The sequence below is a fragment of the Petromyzon marinus genome, chromosome 39 (genome assembly GCF_048934315.1).
Source record: "Petromyzon marinus isolate PM22_M1 ecotype Great Lakes invasive population chromosome 39, UKy_Petmar_22M1.pri1.0, whole genome shotgun sequence".
NCBI classification, from domain to species: domain Eukaryota; kingdom Metazoa; phylum Chordata; class Hyperoartia; order Petromyzontiformes; family Petromyzontidae; genus Petromyzon; species Petromyzon marinus.
In genome coordinates this window covers 7,931,556-7,950,941 of record NC_133705.1, presented here as the reverse complement: position 1 = coordinate 7,950,941, position 19,386 = coordinate 7,931,556, and the positions used below count along the sequence as shown (strand labels likewise).

At 47.3% G+C, this 19,386-nt stretch overlaps 1 protein-coding gene across 1 annotated transcript; it reads right to left on the bottom strand.

Moving 5' to 3' along the window:
- Window positions 1-389: 389 nt before the first annotated feature.
- Window positions 390-18,782, bottom strand: LOC116950380 (uncharacterized). The gene is made up of 11 exons (XM_076072883.1): window positions 18,526-18,782; window positions 15,160-16,765; window positions 13,953-14,059; window positions 12,970-13,124; window positions 11,473-11,777; window positions 10,054-10,375; window positions 8,803-8,959; window positions 7,984-8,260; window positions 7,510-7,616; window positions 5,387-6,971; window positions 390-4,264 (listed from the first exon to the last, which is right to left on the bottom strand). The coding sequence occupies exons 2-11, from the start codon at window positions 16,721-16,723 to the stop codon at window positions 4,185-4,187; spliced, it is 4,659 nt and encodes a 1,552-aa protein (XP_075928998.1). The 5' UTR covers window positions 16,724-16,765; window positions 18,526-18,782; the 3' UTR covers window positions 390-4,184.
- Between the last annotated feature and the right edge of the window lie 604 nt (window positions 18,783-19,386).

The following is a 19,386-nucleotide window of genomic DNA, read 5'->3' as shown; positions in this document are numbered from 1 at the left end:
AGACGTCTGGCCATCGTGGACGAGTAAAGACAAATCCCTCTGGTGGGCTCTCTTAAGAGCTCCCTCCTCCTCTCGTGGAAGCCCAATCCGATAGCGGTGGTTAGCAGCGTCACAAGCGCGAGCATCGTCAACCGTGATAACCGGAGGTGCGGGTCATGGGATTTATTCCTAAACCTCACCACGCCGGTCATCGCGGACTGCAGGCAGCAGACGTGGCGCCCAAAGAAGTACAACGAACTTTGCGTGCACTGCCCTCTTGCTGCTCACAAGCTGTCACTGCAGCAGCCTTGTCACGTACATCGGTTGCACATCCAAGGACTGATGCAGGCTAAAACCCGGCTTAACTTTTGTCGAGATCGGACGCATTCCCGAATTGATTGTCAGAGGCATTATTGCAGGGCACATGCCTGCGTCATGTGTGCAAGTTTAATCAAATTGTGTGAAACACCGTGAGTGTGTAAACACTGTGAAACTTAGCAACGCAAGAACCACACAAAAAAACACATCGACAAGAAACATGCACAGTGCAGACAGTAGCTATGCGGAATTCCTAAATAAGGTGAACTCAGAAGCGCTTAATCGGGGATTATAGGTTTCAATTAACATGTTTTTTTCTCCGATACGACGATTTCTAATGAAAGATTCTAAATTATTGTCAATAGTTTTGTTACGTAAAATATGCTATTACTTTTTAAATATATAATTTGGTAGAGGCTTGTTTTGGACAATTTTCTTTCATAATTTTACCAATTTCTGCCCCCTCCGTGGATCAGGGCACCTCTTGCTGCTACTGCTGCTAACTGAATGTCGATTCCCCTTACAACAGGCACGGGGGAAGCTTTTCTTACTCAGGACTGAATAGGACTGGCGTGTTACATATTATGAACACGCGTGTTTCCAGAAAACAATGCGAAACATAACCCGCATCGCATATAAACAGGCTCTTGGCAAGACAGAATTAACCAAGATCAAATGAGACATACACGTGTTGCTAGGTCTAGGAAGTATCAAATTAACAAAACTCACTTGTCAATAACACTGCATTAAAATAAAAAATAGATATAAATATAACATTTTCAAACAAAAAATGCACATAATGTATTTTTCCTCTTAATAAGGCAGTTATTATTCTTGGTTCTTTCGGTAAAGTCACGTAGAAGGGAAGTAATAAAATGATGAAAATAAAACAATAAAATTCTCACGACGTTTTGGCCACAACGCAAGCAGCCGTCCTCAGGTGAAGAACAGAGCTGTCGGAAAGACGGTATGTATTAGGACGCTGTCTTTGCAACCGCTCTGTTCTTCACCCGAGGACGGCTGCTTGCGTTGTGGCCGAAACGTCGTGAGAATTTTATGATTATTTTTATTATTTTATTTCCCTTCTACGTGACTTTACCGAAAGAACACAGGAATAAGAATCCCTGCAGTCACGAAAGCTTTAAATCGAAATTTAAGGCAGTTATTATTCACGAATGCGTTTAATTATTTGTGCCTGTGCACCAGTGTTAAAGCAGCGTCACCAAGTAATCACCACGGCCAAGATTCTCGCAGTCATGGGTAAAGCGAGTTTGCGGGCCCGTTTCGGAGCGGTAGGTCTCATGCCCACAGACCCTGTCACATACAATGTACTCCATGGACCCCTATATTCCCCACCAAAGCTATAGGTCCTATACTCTGCAGCGATTTTCCAGTGCAGTCTTTACATCCCCCGTCAGTCGAAAGGCAATCGCCTCAATGGAAATGACTCTTACAACACACGGGGGTGTGTCTACAACCTCGCAAAGGTTCGTTTTCCTCATCGCGTTAACGCAGGGTTTTAAATCCCCTTCTCAATTACCTCCAATCTAATGGCGATGTGCGCAGTCCACAGCCCCTGCGAACGACAAAGCAGTTCGTTGGTTTGATAATCTCAGTAACCCCGCTAGAGACCACTTTCAACCGAGGTTAACAGAACCTACACTTGCATCATAATCGCAATCATACGTGTGACCGTGGCACCTAACCACCAACCTGAGTCATTGCATACGTAGTGTTTCATGTGAAGTTACTGACCGTTATTTAAGTGTCAAATTTGTGTTGACGTCTACTACGATCAAAAATTTGCAAAACATTTTACCCAATTAAATTAGTCATTCTTTACCCAGGGAGTTCACACCGAGACCCAGGAGTCTTTTTCACGAGGGTTGTGGATTGATCGGGACGTTTTTGCCAGTCCCATTAATAAGTGCTGGGGTTCATGCGGGACAAAACTGTAGTGCCCGGAAGAAATCATGAATACAAGGGGGTGAAAATGAATGAATATTCTCCTTAACAGATAAACCTTATTTCTGTGATACTTCTCTTACTGCATCACCTCACCACTGTCGCCCAAAAATCCAAAACTTGCATATTTCGATTTAAAGCTTTCGTGACTGCAAGGATTCATCTTCTTTGGTTCTTTCGGTAAAGTCACGTAGAATGAGAATAAAATAATAAAATAACACAAAATTCTCACGACGTTTCGGCCACAACGCAAGCGGCCGTCTTCAGGTGAAAGGTACAGAACTTGAAGCTCTGTCGTCCCGACAGTTCTGTACCTTTCACCTGAAGACGGCCGCTTGCGTTGTGGCCGAAACGTCGTGAGAATTTTATTGTTATTTTATTATTTTATTCTCATTCTACGTGACTTTACCGAAAGAACCAAACAAGTTGCATCATATTGCACACGTATTCTTTGGAATGAATCCAAACATGGCAGCAGGTTTATGCACCAACACAGAGATCGTGAAACATTTTTTTCTCCCGTCTACCTTAATTACATGATTAGATGTAAAATAAACAGCAACATATTCTTTCGTTTTTGCTTCTATACGCCTGCTGCACTATTGTTTACACTGACTGTGCAGAATACTTTTTCTCCACAATACGTTTAAATGTGAATCAGCATTGTATGATGAAAATTATGTTCTTTAATTACCCTTGTAAAGCCTCGCTGAGTCTCAAGACTTGTGTTCAGTAGGGTCATGCATTGGGAGGTGTGACCCAATTCTATTCGCTTGAGTTTGGCTTCGTAAGGGCGGAAACTGAAGAACTCAGAAAAAAATCCACCGCGCATTCGAGGGGGTGCCACTCAAAGCTCGACAAAGATAACTTATTAAAGATAACTTATTAAAGATAACTTATTAAAGATAACTTATTAAAGATAACTTCAATCCACGGATAAACTCAAAACTTTTCAATCCATCTGTGAATCAAAGAGATGTTGTGTTATGCCATCTCACTGCTACTTTTAAATCTTTGTAAGTATTAATATTTGGGAAAACACACAAACCGCGACGTTATGAGGTTTCATAATGCCGCTATAACGTTTTGTTACATGGAAAACGTTTGTGCGCTGTCTAGTATCTAAGATCCCATTTCCCCCCCCCCCCCAAAATAAATAAATATCCCCATTGATCTACAATCTATGCTCCCCAATATAACACTTTCCCACAGAAACATTCAATTTGGCTGGACCCCTGAAAACGACAAATCTTCACATCAGGGGTTTCACTGTACCCCCAAAATCAAACAAACTCCAACATGAGCCACACGTCATGGGACTCAACTACTGCAACGGAAATGCATGAGTTCCACCAAGCCCCACGCGATAGACTCCCAGCACGACAGAGATCCATCTCCAGCCGTGCACTTCAGGGGCACCGGATTGCAGTGCTTCTCAAATCCAGTCCTCACAACTGCCCCCCCCACCTCCACACTCCGGATTTTCGTGATTTTTTCATTCGTAGACCAAGTAAAGCCACTGTGATGTTGCTGCGGTGTGACGTGTAACGGTTTGATCTCTCTCCCCACCCCGTGCAAAAAGCTAAAATGGGTAGTTTTATTAAATTGCTCCCTCCGCCCCCCACCTCCTCACCTCTACCCACCCAATTGGGTGGACTTATGGCCAGTGTGGAAGAATCGGCCACTGCCAGAAGTGGCGGGAGGAAGTCATTGTTGGGGCTGCCACCCGTTACCACCATTTCACACTGCACAAATCTGATGGTAATCACGAAATGTGTACCGTGAGGGGGTCGCGAGGACTGGTGTTGAGAAACATTGCACGACCTCATGAGTCGCGAGGTGAGTACGGTGTAATTGGTCTCCAGGGAAAAAAAGAAATAAAGCATAACAAATAAAAATCGGGGCTTCGGTGAAGTGAAACTTCACGATTCTCTGTGCTCCTCGTGCACGAGGGCCGCTTTGTCGAGATCTTCTTCCCTCGCCGCCGTGGAGTCTCGGGTACCTGTAGGCAATCCGTCAATGTGTCAGCAAACCCAGCTGCCTCACGTGTGAACACCTATAATGATGAGGACAATCATTTACAGCCCCTGTTAATCAACTGGGTGGAGGAAGACCTCCCTATTATGCTGGTCAGTGCGGGTTTGGCAACCGGTTCATATGCCACGCACCACTGATGTTAGCCGTGCACTGGCAATTTAATTGAAGGTGATGAGCACCAACAGCGCAAGCTCCTGCTGGTTCTAGGCCAGCACCAGGGTGGCCGTCTGTGGCAGGCGGCAGCACGGGGAGCCGCCCTGCCAGTCCAGTGCACGAAATACTACTCTACCCTGCGTGGACGTCCAGAAGAACAAAAATAACAACACCACTACGAATGAGTTATTGGATATGTGGTTGTTTTGCATTCTGCTTATAACTCGAGATTCCAAGAGTAGCACAGGGATGAGCAATAAAAAAAATATAGTGAATTCAAATCCTTCCAAATCGCAAGCTCGTTTTTTATGAGGTGTGATCTGACCTGGAGAGTGGGCACAACACATCAGCAGAGTAATTAGTGGGTCGCGAATGTATGAATATTGAACTTTTTTCACACCGTATGTAGCCAACTGCTCATCGGAGGCGCAGGGGAAGGACAACAAACTAAACACAAAAAGATATGAGCGATTGACCAAGGGCTGAATAACAATATTTTTCAAATCATCAAAAATCTGTTAAAAGTTATTTGTTTTAATATGCATCATACCGCTAATGTATTCAAATAAGTTTCTATCAGTCTGCTTTAAGATGACCAATTCTGTGTAGTTTCCAAGGTCTGAAAAAATCTAACACATTCAGGGTCAATTGATCGTGTTGCCTCTGATCATAAGACAATCAGAATCTTTTACAGCTATTTAAATCTGCCCTGGAAACTCACCTCTTTAAAATGACCTTTCCCCCATAGCTTTGGTTATTTACGCCGACTCCGTCTTATTTCCTGCTGTCCATACATGGCACATTGGGATAATTGGATGAAATGCGCCTTACAAATGTAAATTATTATTGTGAACGACCATTCCTCGCAATTCCCCTACCCAGCTGCTACAGCCACAATGTATTTCACGTCGCACACCGGCACCGGCATCCTCACCTGAACCGTCGCTGCAGGACCCGAGCGAACTCCCGCACTGTCCCGTCAATTCGGTGCCGTCGTCCTGAAAATCCATCGCGTCGATCGCCGTGAACGCGATTCTCTCCACCAGCATTTCCCCCGCGCACTTCGGTGCGCCGTCATCAACGCCGTGCTCTCCGTGGGATGGGCACGGGCGATCGGCGCTCGACCCGAGAGGCGAGCAAGGCCAGGCAGGGCGGCCATCCATGTCGTCGTCCGGTGCAACGTGGCGCTCGCTAGAACCGGCGGGGGCTGCGCCGCTGGCGCTCGCGTACTGGCTTCCCGTCATGTTCCCAGAGTGCCCTACGTAGTCCGACACGGGGTTACCGCCGGTCACGTGATCCGCGGACATCTGGCGAGGAGAGAGGCAGCTACCAGAGCCACTGCAGTCCGCTGGCTGGTAGTAGAACTGAGAAGCGGAGGCGGGGGTGGAGCTTGCCGGGAGCTCCTGCCACATGAAGGCACTACCACCCCCACCACCGCCATCTCCACCACTCAAGGTGCATTGTGTGGGCTCCGCCAGTCCCACAGCACAGGAAGTGGACACCGCCAGCCCAGGGGACTTCACGGCGGCGTCGCACCTGGGATTGAACTGCGTAGCCTCGTACTGCAATGTGCCGGAACCCTGCTCGTCAGCGGTGCTCACGAAATACGTGTTATAGATGAGAGGGGTCGGGCTCGACACCAGCCGCTGGCCGTGTTGGAACGCGTGCATGGGGTGAACTGACTGCACGGACACGGGCAGAGGGCTGCGGCTGACCGAGTGGTTCATTTGTGAAGTGTGGCTAAATGGGGCCACGTTGTTGGGTACGGCCGAGTGGTGAAGGAAAGCAGAGTGGTTGTAGTTGAAAGAAGGCCGAGGGAGGGTGGGGTGGTGATAGTGAACGGGGTGACTGAGGTGGGCCGAGTGGTTCAGTTGAGCAGCGTTATTGCCGTGGACGGAGTGGCCAAATTTCGGGACGTTGTTATACAGGACAGGCTGGTTCGAGACGGGCTTATAATTATAGGTGCGTGGATACCTGCAGCTCACCGAATAATTCAGACAATCTGAGTTTTCATGTTTGAGAGCGTGATCAGCAAGGCACGAGCGGTTGAAGTGAGTTAAGTAGCTCAGCTGTCCTGCTTGGCTAATCAGGGGCGCGTGACCGATGTCCACCCTGTGGCCGGTGTAAAACGAGTGTCCAGAGTCAGCGGAGTGGCCGACGTTGGCTGGGAGAATCGGGAGGGCCACGTGATTTGCCGAGAAGGTGAGCGGCTGACCAAAGTGGCTGCTGTTGTCACCGTACGAGCTGTGTGCAGCATTTCCGAGCGGGTACGTGCCAGCTTCGAGGGCAGCAGTCTGTGCAGCCTCCATGCCACCCTGACCACTGTCCATGGTGAGACAGAACCCATTTGGGACTCCGCTATGCACCACCTCCGCCCCGCCACAGTCGTCAATTTGACTGTGGACGGCTGTCCCATAGCCGTTGTGGAGCTGCTGTAGGGCAGTCAGCGTGTAGCCAGGCAGGTAGGACTGCGTAAGCAAGTCCCTCCCGGCCGGTATTCCGTAAGACTTGAGGTGCGCCTGCGTGCATGCACGAAGACAAAGACAGAGATCCCCCATATAGGCTTAACAGACAATGGGGCAAGTGCTATTAGTGAGCACCTGTGCAGGCTCACGAGGGGGTGGGTTTCCAGCCCCACAACTGGCCACTTCTGTTTACTAAGTTCTGATGTTTACGCACCGCACCAGGTACCTAAACCCAGGGGAAGCCCAAGAATGGTTCAAATATTCGCTCCTGTTAATGGTCGTGAACAGGAAACGAACTCAGATCGCCGGATTCGCGACTCAGTGCGCTAACCGCTTTACCATCACTCCCCATGCACGCACGCATGCACACACATACACATGGAGGGGAGGAGCAACCAGGGGATTGCATTGAATATTACAAATTATATACCGGATGCTAATGGTGTAATGGTTAACATACTGGACTTGTAATCGAGAGCTCGCCCGCTCAATGTCCCCGCAGTGGATTGACGTGTACATATATATGAAAGAGAGATTCATCGGTTGCTGATTATTTTGATGAGGCCTAGCAGAGCAGGGCTAGCCCACATACCTGTGTGCGCAGCCCATCGCTAAATCCAGCACTGTCACTGTTCGCCTTGTGTTGAAACAGCAGCTCAGAAGTGGACCCAGTCTTGTACATGGAGTCTTGCTGCAACGCTGCATTGGGCGAGAATGCAGAGTGTTGTTGGTCACACTGTAGGCACAGGCTTGCACTCCCAATCAAAACCACGCTAAACATCCCTCAAGCTTACATCAATATTGATGATTATCATGATGATGATGCTGACGGATTGCATTGATGATTCAGCCTATTATCCACACCTTTGCACAGATGAGAGGTCCACTGACCTGGAGGAAAAACTCATCCCATCACTCGTATGCAACCACGGATAATCGTGGCTAACCGCAGATAACTGTGCATCGCCACACAGCGTGCCACGGCAGGTGGCAATACTACCCCAGGTGACGCCGCTGCTTGCTTGTCGATTGTACCGTCACAGGGTGGTGGGGCATGCTTACTTACTTGAGTAGTATTGCTGCTGCAAGGGCGATTGACGCAACTGTTGCTGGTTTCGCGAGTCCTGCGTGGGCCCCAGCTGGCAGTGACTCCTGGCGCCGCTGGCCGACAAAGACATTAAGCTTTCCAGTGGCTGGCCGTGGCTGTGGAGGTAGACCTGGCTGGCGGCTGGGAAGGGCGGCATGCTGAGGCTCGGCGGGAAGGAAGAGAAGCAAGCAGTGCAGCAGTAGTGCATGGGCAGTCCCTGTCCTTTCATGTAGGGCAGCGGCGGTGGTACCCCGTGCTGGTAGGGAACACACGGTGACTCTCAACTCAGATTAAATCCAACAACTTTCACTTGTAATGCGCCCATAACGTAACACGTTATCTCAGAGCACAGAATTACATAACGGTGAATGGGAGGGAACGGGACAGACCAAGAAAAGGAAGAAGAAGCATTACTATACTGCCAACTCCTGGCCACCCCGCAGCCCCAAGCCAACCATATTTGGTATTACCCAGTGTTTTCCCATCAAAGTACGAACCAGCTTTGAAAGTCTGCTAAACTTTCAAGGTTAGACGATCAGGAATATTCAGATTAATCGGTTGTGCAGGTCCTCACTCATGCTGACATTTAATTGGGGGAGCAGTAGGGTAGTGTTTAGTAAACTCCACTCTAAGCCCAGTGATTTGAGCTTGATTCCCAGTGAGTGATATCTGAACTTGTCCTCCCACCCCACTGCCCCCCGTTCTACCCCGAAGTTTGACAAGTTTACTTTAATATAGGACAAACATTAACCGTGTTGGTCCTAACGGCCTGCTCAGGATGTGCAGCGTGCTGGATACCTCTGCGCTAGCTGGTGGCACCTGCTCCCCTGCGTAGGCTACGCTGTTTGTGATGATGCTGCCTCGCGGTTTGGCCAGGAATGTGTGCGGGTGGACGAAGCCAACTCCACTGGGCCTTGCTTCCACCTCCTCCTGTTTGTCCTCCCAGAAGGTATTCCTGCACAAGGTAAAAGTAAGATAGATTCAGCAGTCATTCAACTGTTACTCTAAGAATGCAATACAATTACAAGGCCAATGTGGCAATGACACTATCGTGAAACGGCGCGATGACATGGCCCGTCGGGAATGTCGTTCGCCGCTTGTTTCAGAGTTTTGTGGTTCAAATCTGGCAGGCCACCCTGGTTAATACTGTGCTTGTATTAAACGTAATACATGTGCTGTTTGCTGCACAGTGGACGTTTCAAGATCCTTTGAAGTTATTCACACATTATGTGCCAGCATCATGGTCCAACTTAAAAAAAATACCTGCAAATTACTCGATCAAGATTTTACACAACCACCTTGCCCCCGACAGTGAAAACTACCGAGGACTAGGTCTGTGAAATGTAGCACCTTCACGACAGCCTTGCATTCGAAGATTGCTGCTAATACTCAATGTACCAAAGTATTAACAGATTATAATTACCAGTGACAGTCACGCACAAAGGAAATCTATAACAACGGGTATGGTTTGCAACTTCAGTTAAGATTGTCAACCTCCTTGTCCGAATGCAACAAGGTGTCTATGATCATGCCACGACACATCCTTCGCAGTCGATGTTAAAGATTTGTAAAACACAGGACACGTGTATGGAATCACACGTTGGATTAGGAATCATACGCGAGTTAAGAGATATCACATTGACCTGACTGTTAATAAAAGTGAGTTTGGGCACGATACGTCGCTAAGAAGAGGCTGACAATAACCGATGGTCTAGACTAATGACTGATGGTCTAGACCAATGACCGATGGTCTAGACCAATGACCGATGGTCTAGACCAATGACCGATGGTCTAGACTAATGACTGATGGTCTAGACTAATGACTGATGGTCTAGGCTAATGACCAATGTTCTAGACTAATAATCGAGCAGAAGTCAAAGGAGCGCATCCACCCGAGAATGTTCACCGCAGAGGAGCAATGCGAATTTCAGTATCACAGGAACCACGAGGGATGGGGACGTCGTTGACGCGGCCTTTATCCAAAAGTCAGCAGACCATGGCTGGTGATGATGCCGACTCACGAGTTTGCTGTCCTGTAAACCAACTTGCCTTTGGCCACTGCCAACGTTGCAGGGGATCGCAGGCGCGTGCTCCGGTCCGTTCTGCTCCAGCGGCACGACGTGGGTCGCAGGCATGACCGTGTGTAGCGGCGAGTTGGCGCTGCGCTGGATCGGAGGTGGGCTCATCAACTGCAGCGGCAGGGTGACTGTGGCCATCGATGTAGCGTTGGCGAGGGCGGCACACCAATTGGCCACGCTGCGCGGCTCTTTGAGGAGCGTTGTGCCTGCTGTGGCCCCGTCACTGCCATCGCTGCACTGTGGTCGTGGTGGTGGTGAAGACATCCTTTTCATCTGTGTCCGAGGCTCCAATCCTTGGGGGCGGTGAACACATCACCACACAGCGTTGTATGATTCTCGTTCCTTGTCTGGACAAAATACAATTGTGGTTGTAGGGCGAGGGCTTTGCCTTTTGCGTCATGCACATTTGGACGTATGCACAGTCGTCCCTCACTTAACGTTTTTAATCCGTTCCACGAAAACTGTTAACCGAAATAACTGTTAATCGAATTCACTTATGAGTTGAAAAATAAATAAAAATCACTGAGTCTGCAAGAGAGCTGTTTCCATAATCAAAACAGAAAACAATGTAAACAAATCCAGTGGAGGTCTAAATACTCAAAATGTTAACATTAGTCGAAATCTATGGGAGCCGAAACGTTCCCCGAAAAACCGTTAACCGATGTCACTGTTACCCGAGGGACTACAGTATGTTGAACTTCTTTCGTACCGTACGTATCCAACCGTGCTAATCGGAGGTGTGGGGGGTAGGACAAACTAAACACAAAAATCAGTTCTAAAGAAACGAGTTTTCAACCTATATTTAAAAGTGCATCGCTCCAGTGGCTTCCTAATATCGGAAGAGCGTTCCAGACGGTCGAAGAAGCACATCTAAAAACGCACAATGCAGTGACCACCTTTGTTCAATGGGCAGCCAAAAGCCGCTGCTGCGATGAGAATGACCGGAGTTCACGTGACGGTTTATGCTTCCTTGACAGGATCAAATTGTGCCCATTATGATTATTTTTTCGAATTTGAAAAATGCCGCACCCTATCACCACGTGGCATATAAAGATGCTTTCCAATGCAACTGGACCTCTAGCATATTGAGGTTCACAAGCAAAAGGTAAAACGTTAAAAGTCCAGCCGAGCAATTACTTCCTCACGCCACCGCTGGCAGAAGGCCCTCCATGAGAGGGAGTTCTAGACAGCGCATGTTGAGGCTATTTTGCCCACTCCTCTACGGTGGCCAGACATGTTTGCAGAGGTCAGAGTACTCAGACTTTACCCCACTACGTGGACCTGCCAAATCAATTAATTGAGGTGTACCCATTGTACCGTTATGATATTTCACGTAAAAACCGGGACCTTGTCTGACTTGTGGGATCGCCGCTTCGGTGTGCACACCCACCTGGCGTGCAGACGAAGCTGCAGTACGTTCCGGACAGAGGCTGCGGCGGTACCGAGAGGGCAGCGGTTGAGCAAGGCAGGCTCGATGTGGGCAGTCGGGGGCCACTGCTACCCACCGGCGCCGGTGACGTGGCGCAGGCTACTCCCTCATCGGGGCTTTGTAAACGCAGCCCGCGGGAACCCGGGGGGGCACAGCCAACGTTACCCGGCATGGACCGCGGTGGCTGGGTCATAGGGCGGGGCGGCTGCTGGAATACGAAGGTCGCGGGACACTGAGACACTGAGCCCGGTCCTTCCTGTGGCAGGCTGCCGTCGAGAAAACAGACAAGATACACACTAGGGTTGTTAAACCCGCTTTTCTTTCATTACTGGCAACCATTGTGAAAGATGTAAAAATGGTTTCTGGTTTGCTGTACATACAGTAATGTATAACAATAAACATTAATGTGCAACCCTGCGTGTTTGTGTCTGTTTGTCATCTTATATGCGGTGTAATGGCAAGCACACTTGACTTCCTACACAGAGTGGTTAGATCCCGTCTCCCGGCTCAGCAAATGAAACAATGGGGGAAGTCTCTTAAATATGCTCGCCTCTGTCCACCATGCAGAATAATGGGCACTACACAGATCGTCAAATGGCAGGTCTCCTGTGGTGGTGTAAAGTTTGGTGGTACGCTCAGGTCCTCTCAATATGTCTTGTCAGCGTGGAAGAGCAGAATACAAATAACTTCTCAAGAGCTCCCTCCTGTTGAGGCCCTTTCGCCAGCAAGCAAGCAATCAACCGCAGCCCTGTCATAGGCAGAGGTAATATGAGAAGGCTGCCGCCGGCCAATCAGAGTCGCACGCGCCGTGCGGAGTGTATGTCTGCGAGTCCTACTGGTGCATTCATTCGGAGTGTTCCACAGGAAACGGTTGCCGGCTCCTGCCTCTTGGAACCGGTAATACGAAGAACGCTTGCCGGCTTACCGTCTCTCGTTAAATAACCCAAGTATATACTAGGTACACGCCGTTTTTTTGGTTAAATCCGAAGCAGTGTCATATGGCATCATTGCTTCTTAGTCTGCCACCCCTGACACCCGCCCCACCCTCGGCTAGGGTGAGTTCCAGACTAGGGAGGTCAGGGGCACCTCCCTAGTCTGGAACTCCCTTCCCCCCCAGCCGTTTGTGCTGTCAACCCCATGCCCCTGCTCAAATCCAAGCTCAAGATTGGTGTTCCTTCTTTCCTCTGCACACGACCCACTGCAGCTTTCTATAATTAAAAAAATCCCCCACTCCTCTGCTTCTGTACCGATCTTCAGATGCGGTCTCATTTAGAAGCTCTGTAAATCCACGATGTTTTGATTGTATTCTAAACTCGTACAGAAACCCATAGACTCGCGCAAGAAACCCACAGACTCGCATAGTGACCGACACCAAGATGAGGTCGAAGGCTATATAAATCCACATCGTTACGTATAATTAAACTGTAATGTGAATGCAAAAAAAACACAATGACGTACCGGCTAATTGCGGTGGTGGCCGTGATGGTAGTTTTGGCTGTGGTGGTGGTGGTTGCCGTGGCTCTGATGGTACATGGGGGTCTCTTGGCGTCCATGGCCTGCGCTTTCTGCCGCTGCAGCTTACGTAACTTGGCTCGTCGGTTCTGGAACCACACCTTCACGAAGCGCGGCACCATAATGTGTGTAGAAAATTGCAGGGTCCAACATATAAATCAGCAGTGTATGTGTCATCAATGGTAGATTAGTAGACAGATGGAGTATGGACTCGTGTACACGTCAATCACCTGCTGACAGGTTGAACTGCAACCTCTTGATTACACCTACAGTGTCATAACCGCTACACCACTGTGGCAGCTGCCTTCAAATCCCAATTAAAAAGAAAAACATGTTTTGTATATTGCTAGACATGTTTATATGAGGAAAAATTGGTAACCGTTTTTTTTTTTTCATTTGGTTACTGGTCCCCTATCAGTGCCTACTTTATTACAGACCAATTCAGACCTTACTGGTCACCCTGTGACCTTATGAATCTCAACGTTCATTCTATAGTCCAATCACGAGGGAGAAACACAAACTGACCAAAAAAAAGTTGCCCGAATTTAAACGGCTGTACGCCGTATGGACCTAAAAACTCAATTTCCCTTTACAAGAATACGGGGTAAACCGTATAGGTGGACAGATATGCGGTCCCAAATCGATTTTAACCACCTTATACCGTACTGAATAGTAACTGCTATAGAAATTGTGAGTTCCAGCAGTGGTTTGTGATTTTCGGTGGTTTCAATGGTGTTTGTTTCATCCTTTTACATTGCTTTTTATATTTAGAATATTAAGAACCAATGTTATATGCAAATGCAAACGTTTTCTTAAAGGAACAGGGCTTTGTTTAGAATCCAGATATATGGGGAACCCCACTCCTGAAATATCCCAATCGAGGACATGCTGGACACAATTATCATAATGGGTTGAAGTTCGGCGTTTACCACGACTCGCTGTGGTGAGACTTCGATAGCAGAGGCGATGAAGAGGCGTCGCTCATGGTCAGGGTAGCGGTCTTCCAGGAAAACCTTCTCCAACTTATCCAGCTGACCTACACTCAGAAAAGACAAATATCCCCTGTATAGCCTTTAACAAACTGTTGGGGTAAGTGCTGTTAATGAGAACATATGAAGGCCGGCACGGCACACGAGGTGGGTGGCCAATACTATGCCCGGCACCACGTACTTATTTAAAGCTGGGTTGACCTAGGGGAGACCCACCCACACTGAGCAGTGTGAAACATGGTTAAACAATACCCATGAATGACAAGAATAGTGGGAGTCCTTCATCTATCAGTGGATTAACAAAGGGGCTGAAATGTATTCTTACTTTTTAGACAGATAGTTTTGTTTACAGCTCCAAAATCAGGGACTGAGAACATCTTTCTTTATAAGGGCTGAATCGGACTCTCAAGTAAATACCTTTGGCATACATCTTGACTTAAAGCTTTCGTGACTGCAGGAATTCATATTATTTGGGTCTTTCGGTAAAGCCACGTAGATAGGTTCAAAGAAAATAACAAAAAAACTATGACGTTTCGATCGCAACAAAAGCGGTCATCAGGAAAAGGGGGTTAACCTCTAAAAGCAAACTGTTTATAAATGTTTGAAATTGGCGTATCCCAAGTGTCATCAGCATGGGTGGGGCAGCTAATGTTAATGTAAGTGATGGTACTCGTAGAGGGCAACCACGGCACTGGTGGTGGGTTTCCACCAATTAAAGGGCTGCCAAGTAATCATTGCACCTCGCTTTACACACTCACACTGCTAGAGGTGATGGTAGTAGTGGACAGTGATGGTCCCAGTGGTGGGCTTCCACCAATTAAAGGCTTGCCAGGTCTAAAATGGAAACATTATAGCCAGTTATGACCTAAACTGGTTGATCACGTCCTTCCAGTGATTGCTGAGTTTGTACCCATCTTCTCAGTTGAAATTGTGTCGATGTATGAATATATGGATGGCTATATATATGGATGGCTTCATGAACGAATCTTTGTTAGTGGCTATCAACAAAGATATAACTTTACCGAAAGACCCAAAGAATACCTTTGGCATATCACACATTTACAGACACTTTAGTCACTTCTGTCATTTCAAAATGCCCTAGAGGTTCCCCACCCTTGCCCTCGCCAAATCATTCTGTTCCACGTACACTGAGTGTAGAGGGTCCTGATTTTTTTCTTCGGAGGCTCGGGAACTGCAGGCTCGGTCCAAATCTCCAAACCTCCGCGGGAATCACCCGAGCATTCTTCAGCGGGCACAAGCGGGCATGGAAACATTGGCTGGCTCGAGGGTGCGGGGAGACCGGGTGGAAGCGTTGGGGGGTGGCATTGCAGCGGCTGTTTCCAGAACTCCTCCTGAAGCCGCTGGTGCTGCTGACTCATGTCGTGCGAGCAGTACGAGAGCTCTATGTTGAGTCCCGAGTGTTTGCACTCTGCCAGGCTGACTGGAGGAAGCGTGTGGCCTGTGTTCTGCTTGTCCTGAAAGTTGTATGCCACAGAGGCACCCGAGAAGGCTTGCGCTCCAACAGCGTTCACCTTTTGATGCACGGACTGCGACTCGTGGTGCAACTTGACCTTGAGCATCTCCCGAGTGAGCACGGCTTGACAGGGGGCACTGCTGCTACTGCTGCAGCAAGGCTGTACTGGCTCCGAGCAGGCGCTGCGGTAAAGTGGAGTACCGTGCTGACTTGTTTGCTCAGACTCTGTGGAAGTGATGGAGACTCGGCCGTCAATAGCGTCCCGTTCCGTCTCCAAATTCCACCGGAGTTCACCCGCTCGCATCCCGCCGCACGGTGCCGAGACGGACGAGGAATCAAAAATGTCACCGCCAACTTCTTTGGTGACGCTCCAATACATTTTGTCGGTGTTGGTGTTCTTGAAGAGAGATGTTTTTTGGCAAGCGTCGACCAAGTTGTCCAAAGCAACAGGGTCGTGGCCACTGTCATCAACTGCTCCGTCGTTTTTATCAACGACATTAGATTTGCCCGCATGTTGATCAAGAGAATCTCCGATCACCACTTGAATCATCATGTCCGCGGGGCTCTGCCTGTGCTGCGTCTCGTTGCTGGGAAACACGTCGTGCTCCAAGTGCTGATATATGTCCGATCCTTCAGAGTCGCGAGGAGACATGGGATCATCCAAGAGCACTATGTTCATATTCACACACTCCTCAGGATCGGCCTCGCTGTGCAGGACGTTTTCTGAAAAAGAGAAAATAATTTTACCCGACTCCATCAAAGAACCTTCTTCGGTTACATTCTCATTGCTGACAGCCTTCGCAGGACGTCCCCCAAAAGGTGATGATCTCTCAGCAGGGGCAGTCTCATCCTTCTGAAGGGCTTCTTCCTCAAGGTCATCTTCAGAACACAATAAAGTCTTATCTCCAATCGACTCTATAGTAGAGCATTCACCACCATCGTCTGCCTGATCCAAGTCAGCAGTGCCTTGGGTGGCCTGCAGAGTTCCACACGGTCCAGCACTGTGAGTGTCCATACCCTCCAAATCATCACACTGGAGATGCTCCTCCTTGTCCAAATCATCACAATGGATATCCTCCTCCCCCTCCTCTTCCTTCTTCATGCAAATATCTTCCACATAAATGGGATGCTCGGGTATCTGGAGACATGTATCCAAATCGCTACAGCTTCTCTTGTCTCTCCTTCGATCAGGGATGACACGCTTTTGACCGCGTTTGTTATTCTCTGGGAGATCCATCGCTTGAAATTTATGACATTTTTAATTCTCTGTTTGCAAAGACTGTTAGGAAAGAAAACAGAATTAGTCAACAGCTTTAACATCAATTTGAAATATGACAGCTTCTACAACTGTACTACTATTGATTTGGTGAAAATGGGAAAATATTTGTTTAGGTTGGCGCCTTTGCAAGCAACTCATTCGATTCCACGAAGGTCATTGGGAAAAGTTCAACATTAACACACGGTACATGAGCTCAGGAGAAAATAATGGAAAAATGCACACAAGTCAGAAGCATATAACGTTGTACAGGTGCAGCCCTTGGCCAATCAAGTGCTGGCAGATGGGCTTCCCCATGCCACGTGGGTCGCAGTGCTTATTTGACCTAACTTGACCATGCTAGTCTGTGCCTATTGGTGTAGGCGAGGGGGGCACAGTCATACGGTACAACAGTGGATGATGATGCTGCATTGCCATTGTGCTGCTGGTAACATAGTCCACAGCAGCCGACAACACCTGTTTGGGTGGTTGTGTGGATTAAAGGCTCAAACCCAGCCTTGTTTACTAGATCTGGCCAGATCGGGCACATTGCAGGTGATTTGATCACAGGTGTCATACTAACATGATGCATATACTGTATTAAATACATTATTTCGTGAAGAATATTTTGTTTCTGTGCAATGAAGGGCTATTGCCTGAAACATCGTATGTATATTATTTTTGCATATGCCAATATTATTGGCGAATGTGTTGAGTTTTTAGTGGGATCTCTCTCTCCAATGTTCTGATACTTCCTGAAAGCTCTACGTGTGGCACAATGCAATTTGCTTCTCACCGATTCCACTTTGCAATGTTGCAGAGAATCATATAAACAATGAACATTACATAATGCATGCAATAACTTCACATACAGATGGCCGTGGAATGTCAAAAGACAAAAAAAAACAACGCAGGCAGCATTGGCATTTTGTGGTCCAAAGGCCATTTACCGCAAGTGAAAATCTTCCGGATCATCAGTAAAATTATTAAGCAACTACAAAGGTGGGAATGTAACCCAGAGGACCACCGTGGAGATGGAGCGATTATATCAGCTGAAGAGCAGGAGCCAGAGAGATTGTGGCGTATTATAAAGTACATGAGCACCGAGGTTTATAACTGCAGATTTGTCTTGGTATTTGGCTAAAGTGATGGATCGTGGCATATTAAAGAAGATTAAACCGAGGTAAATAACTGCAGACATTGCCTAGTATTTGGCTAAAGTAATAGATTGCGCTATATTATAAAGGATATTAAACCGAGGTAATGGCAGATGTTTACTATTATTAGGCTGAAGTAGCGTTATATCGGCAAAGTCAGCGTTTTTGTAAGATTGTCAATAGTTGGAAATTGGAACTCATTGAAGACTTCCTCCATATAAGATATTTAGCGATCCATGTATGTAAGTGGAGAATAAAAGTAGCCGATGTGACAACGTAGTTATTAAACGAAATTATTGCATAAGCGACAACATTGGCCACTTCAGGACACTGATTTTAACAACAAAAAACTCTCCGTAAACTTTGCCAATCTTTGGAGGTTTGGGCCTAGGGCCCAACTGTTGCAACCGAAGCCTGCGGTTAAACTAAATAAAAAAAAACGAAACTGCGGCGGAAATTAATTAGCAAATTGAATACTTAAAAATTAAAGATTCAAAATGAGGTACATTCACAATCTCTGGTTAAAAATCAAAACGACGGCGATATCTACTTTTAGTAGTAATTATAAGTCCATTATGGGGAGGGACCCCCGCGCGTCTCTACCAGCAACAATAATAACAACAACACCTTTGATGATTGCTAATTGTGCCGAGTTGTCCTTAACAACGTCCTCGACGAGAAGCGTTTGCGACAGACGTTCAATAACCCAAAGTTAATTTGATTACAAATCGATCATCCTCCTCGGCTCCCTCTCTCTCACCCATCATGGCGCCCATTGACCACGTGGCATTTAAAAAACCGAAACATTTTACACAAAGCATTGCACAACAACAAATAACCTTTGCTTTAAACGAATATAATCCACCAAATAACTGGGTTTTTTTTAAATGCCCCCCCCCCTTCCCTCCATATAAATTAATACGTTGCAAGTCACGAGTACATTTTAACCAAAGTGCGGAATTAATTGCGCAATTTCCTGTTGTAAAAAGTTGATACGTACGATTTTTTTTGGGGGGGGGGTGGAGGTGTGTGTGGAGAAAATCGAGGCACAACTTCCCGCAAATTGCAGCGTGAAGAGATCACTTCCCCCCCCCCCCTGGATGCTTAGGAGCCACTCCCACAGCACAAATACATTTTACATTGCTGTTTAGTGGCCTTCAGCCAATCACAAAGTTAAAGCTTTGCCATCCCTTCTTCTCTGTGTGTGCCGCGTGTGTGTGAGATGATCAATTGGGTGCGAACTCGGCCACCTTCATCGTGTACCGTGCGAAACGGACACGGTTGTTGTTATTCTTCTCGCACGGGGAAAACTTGAATGTTTCACGTCCTTAAACGGCCGTACAGACGTTTTCAAATTGTTGGGTAACAACAACATGTTGTGTACTCTGTGGCTCTTTCGGTAAAGTCACGTAGGTAAAAAAATAAAATTATGAAATAAAATAAAAATGAAAACAACTATAAAAAATTAAATAAGACAAAAAATAAAAC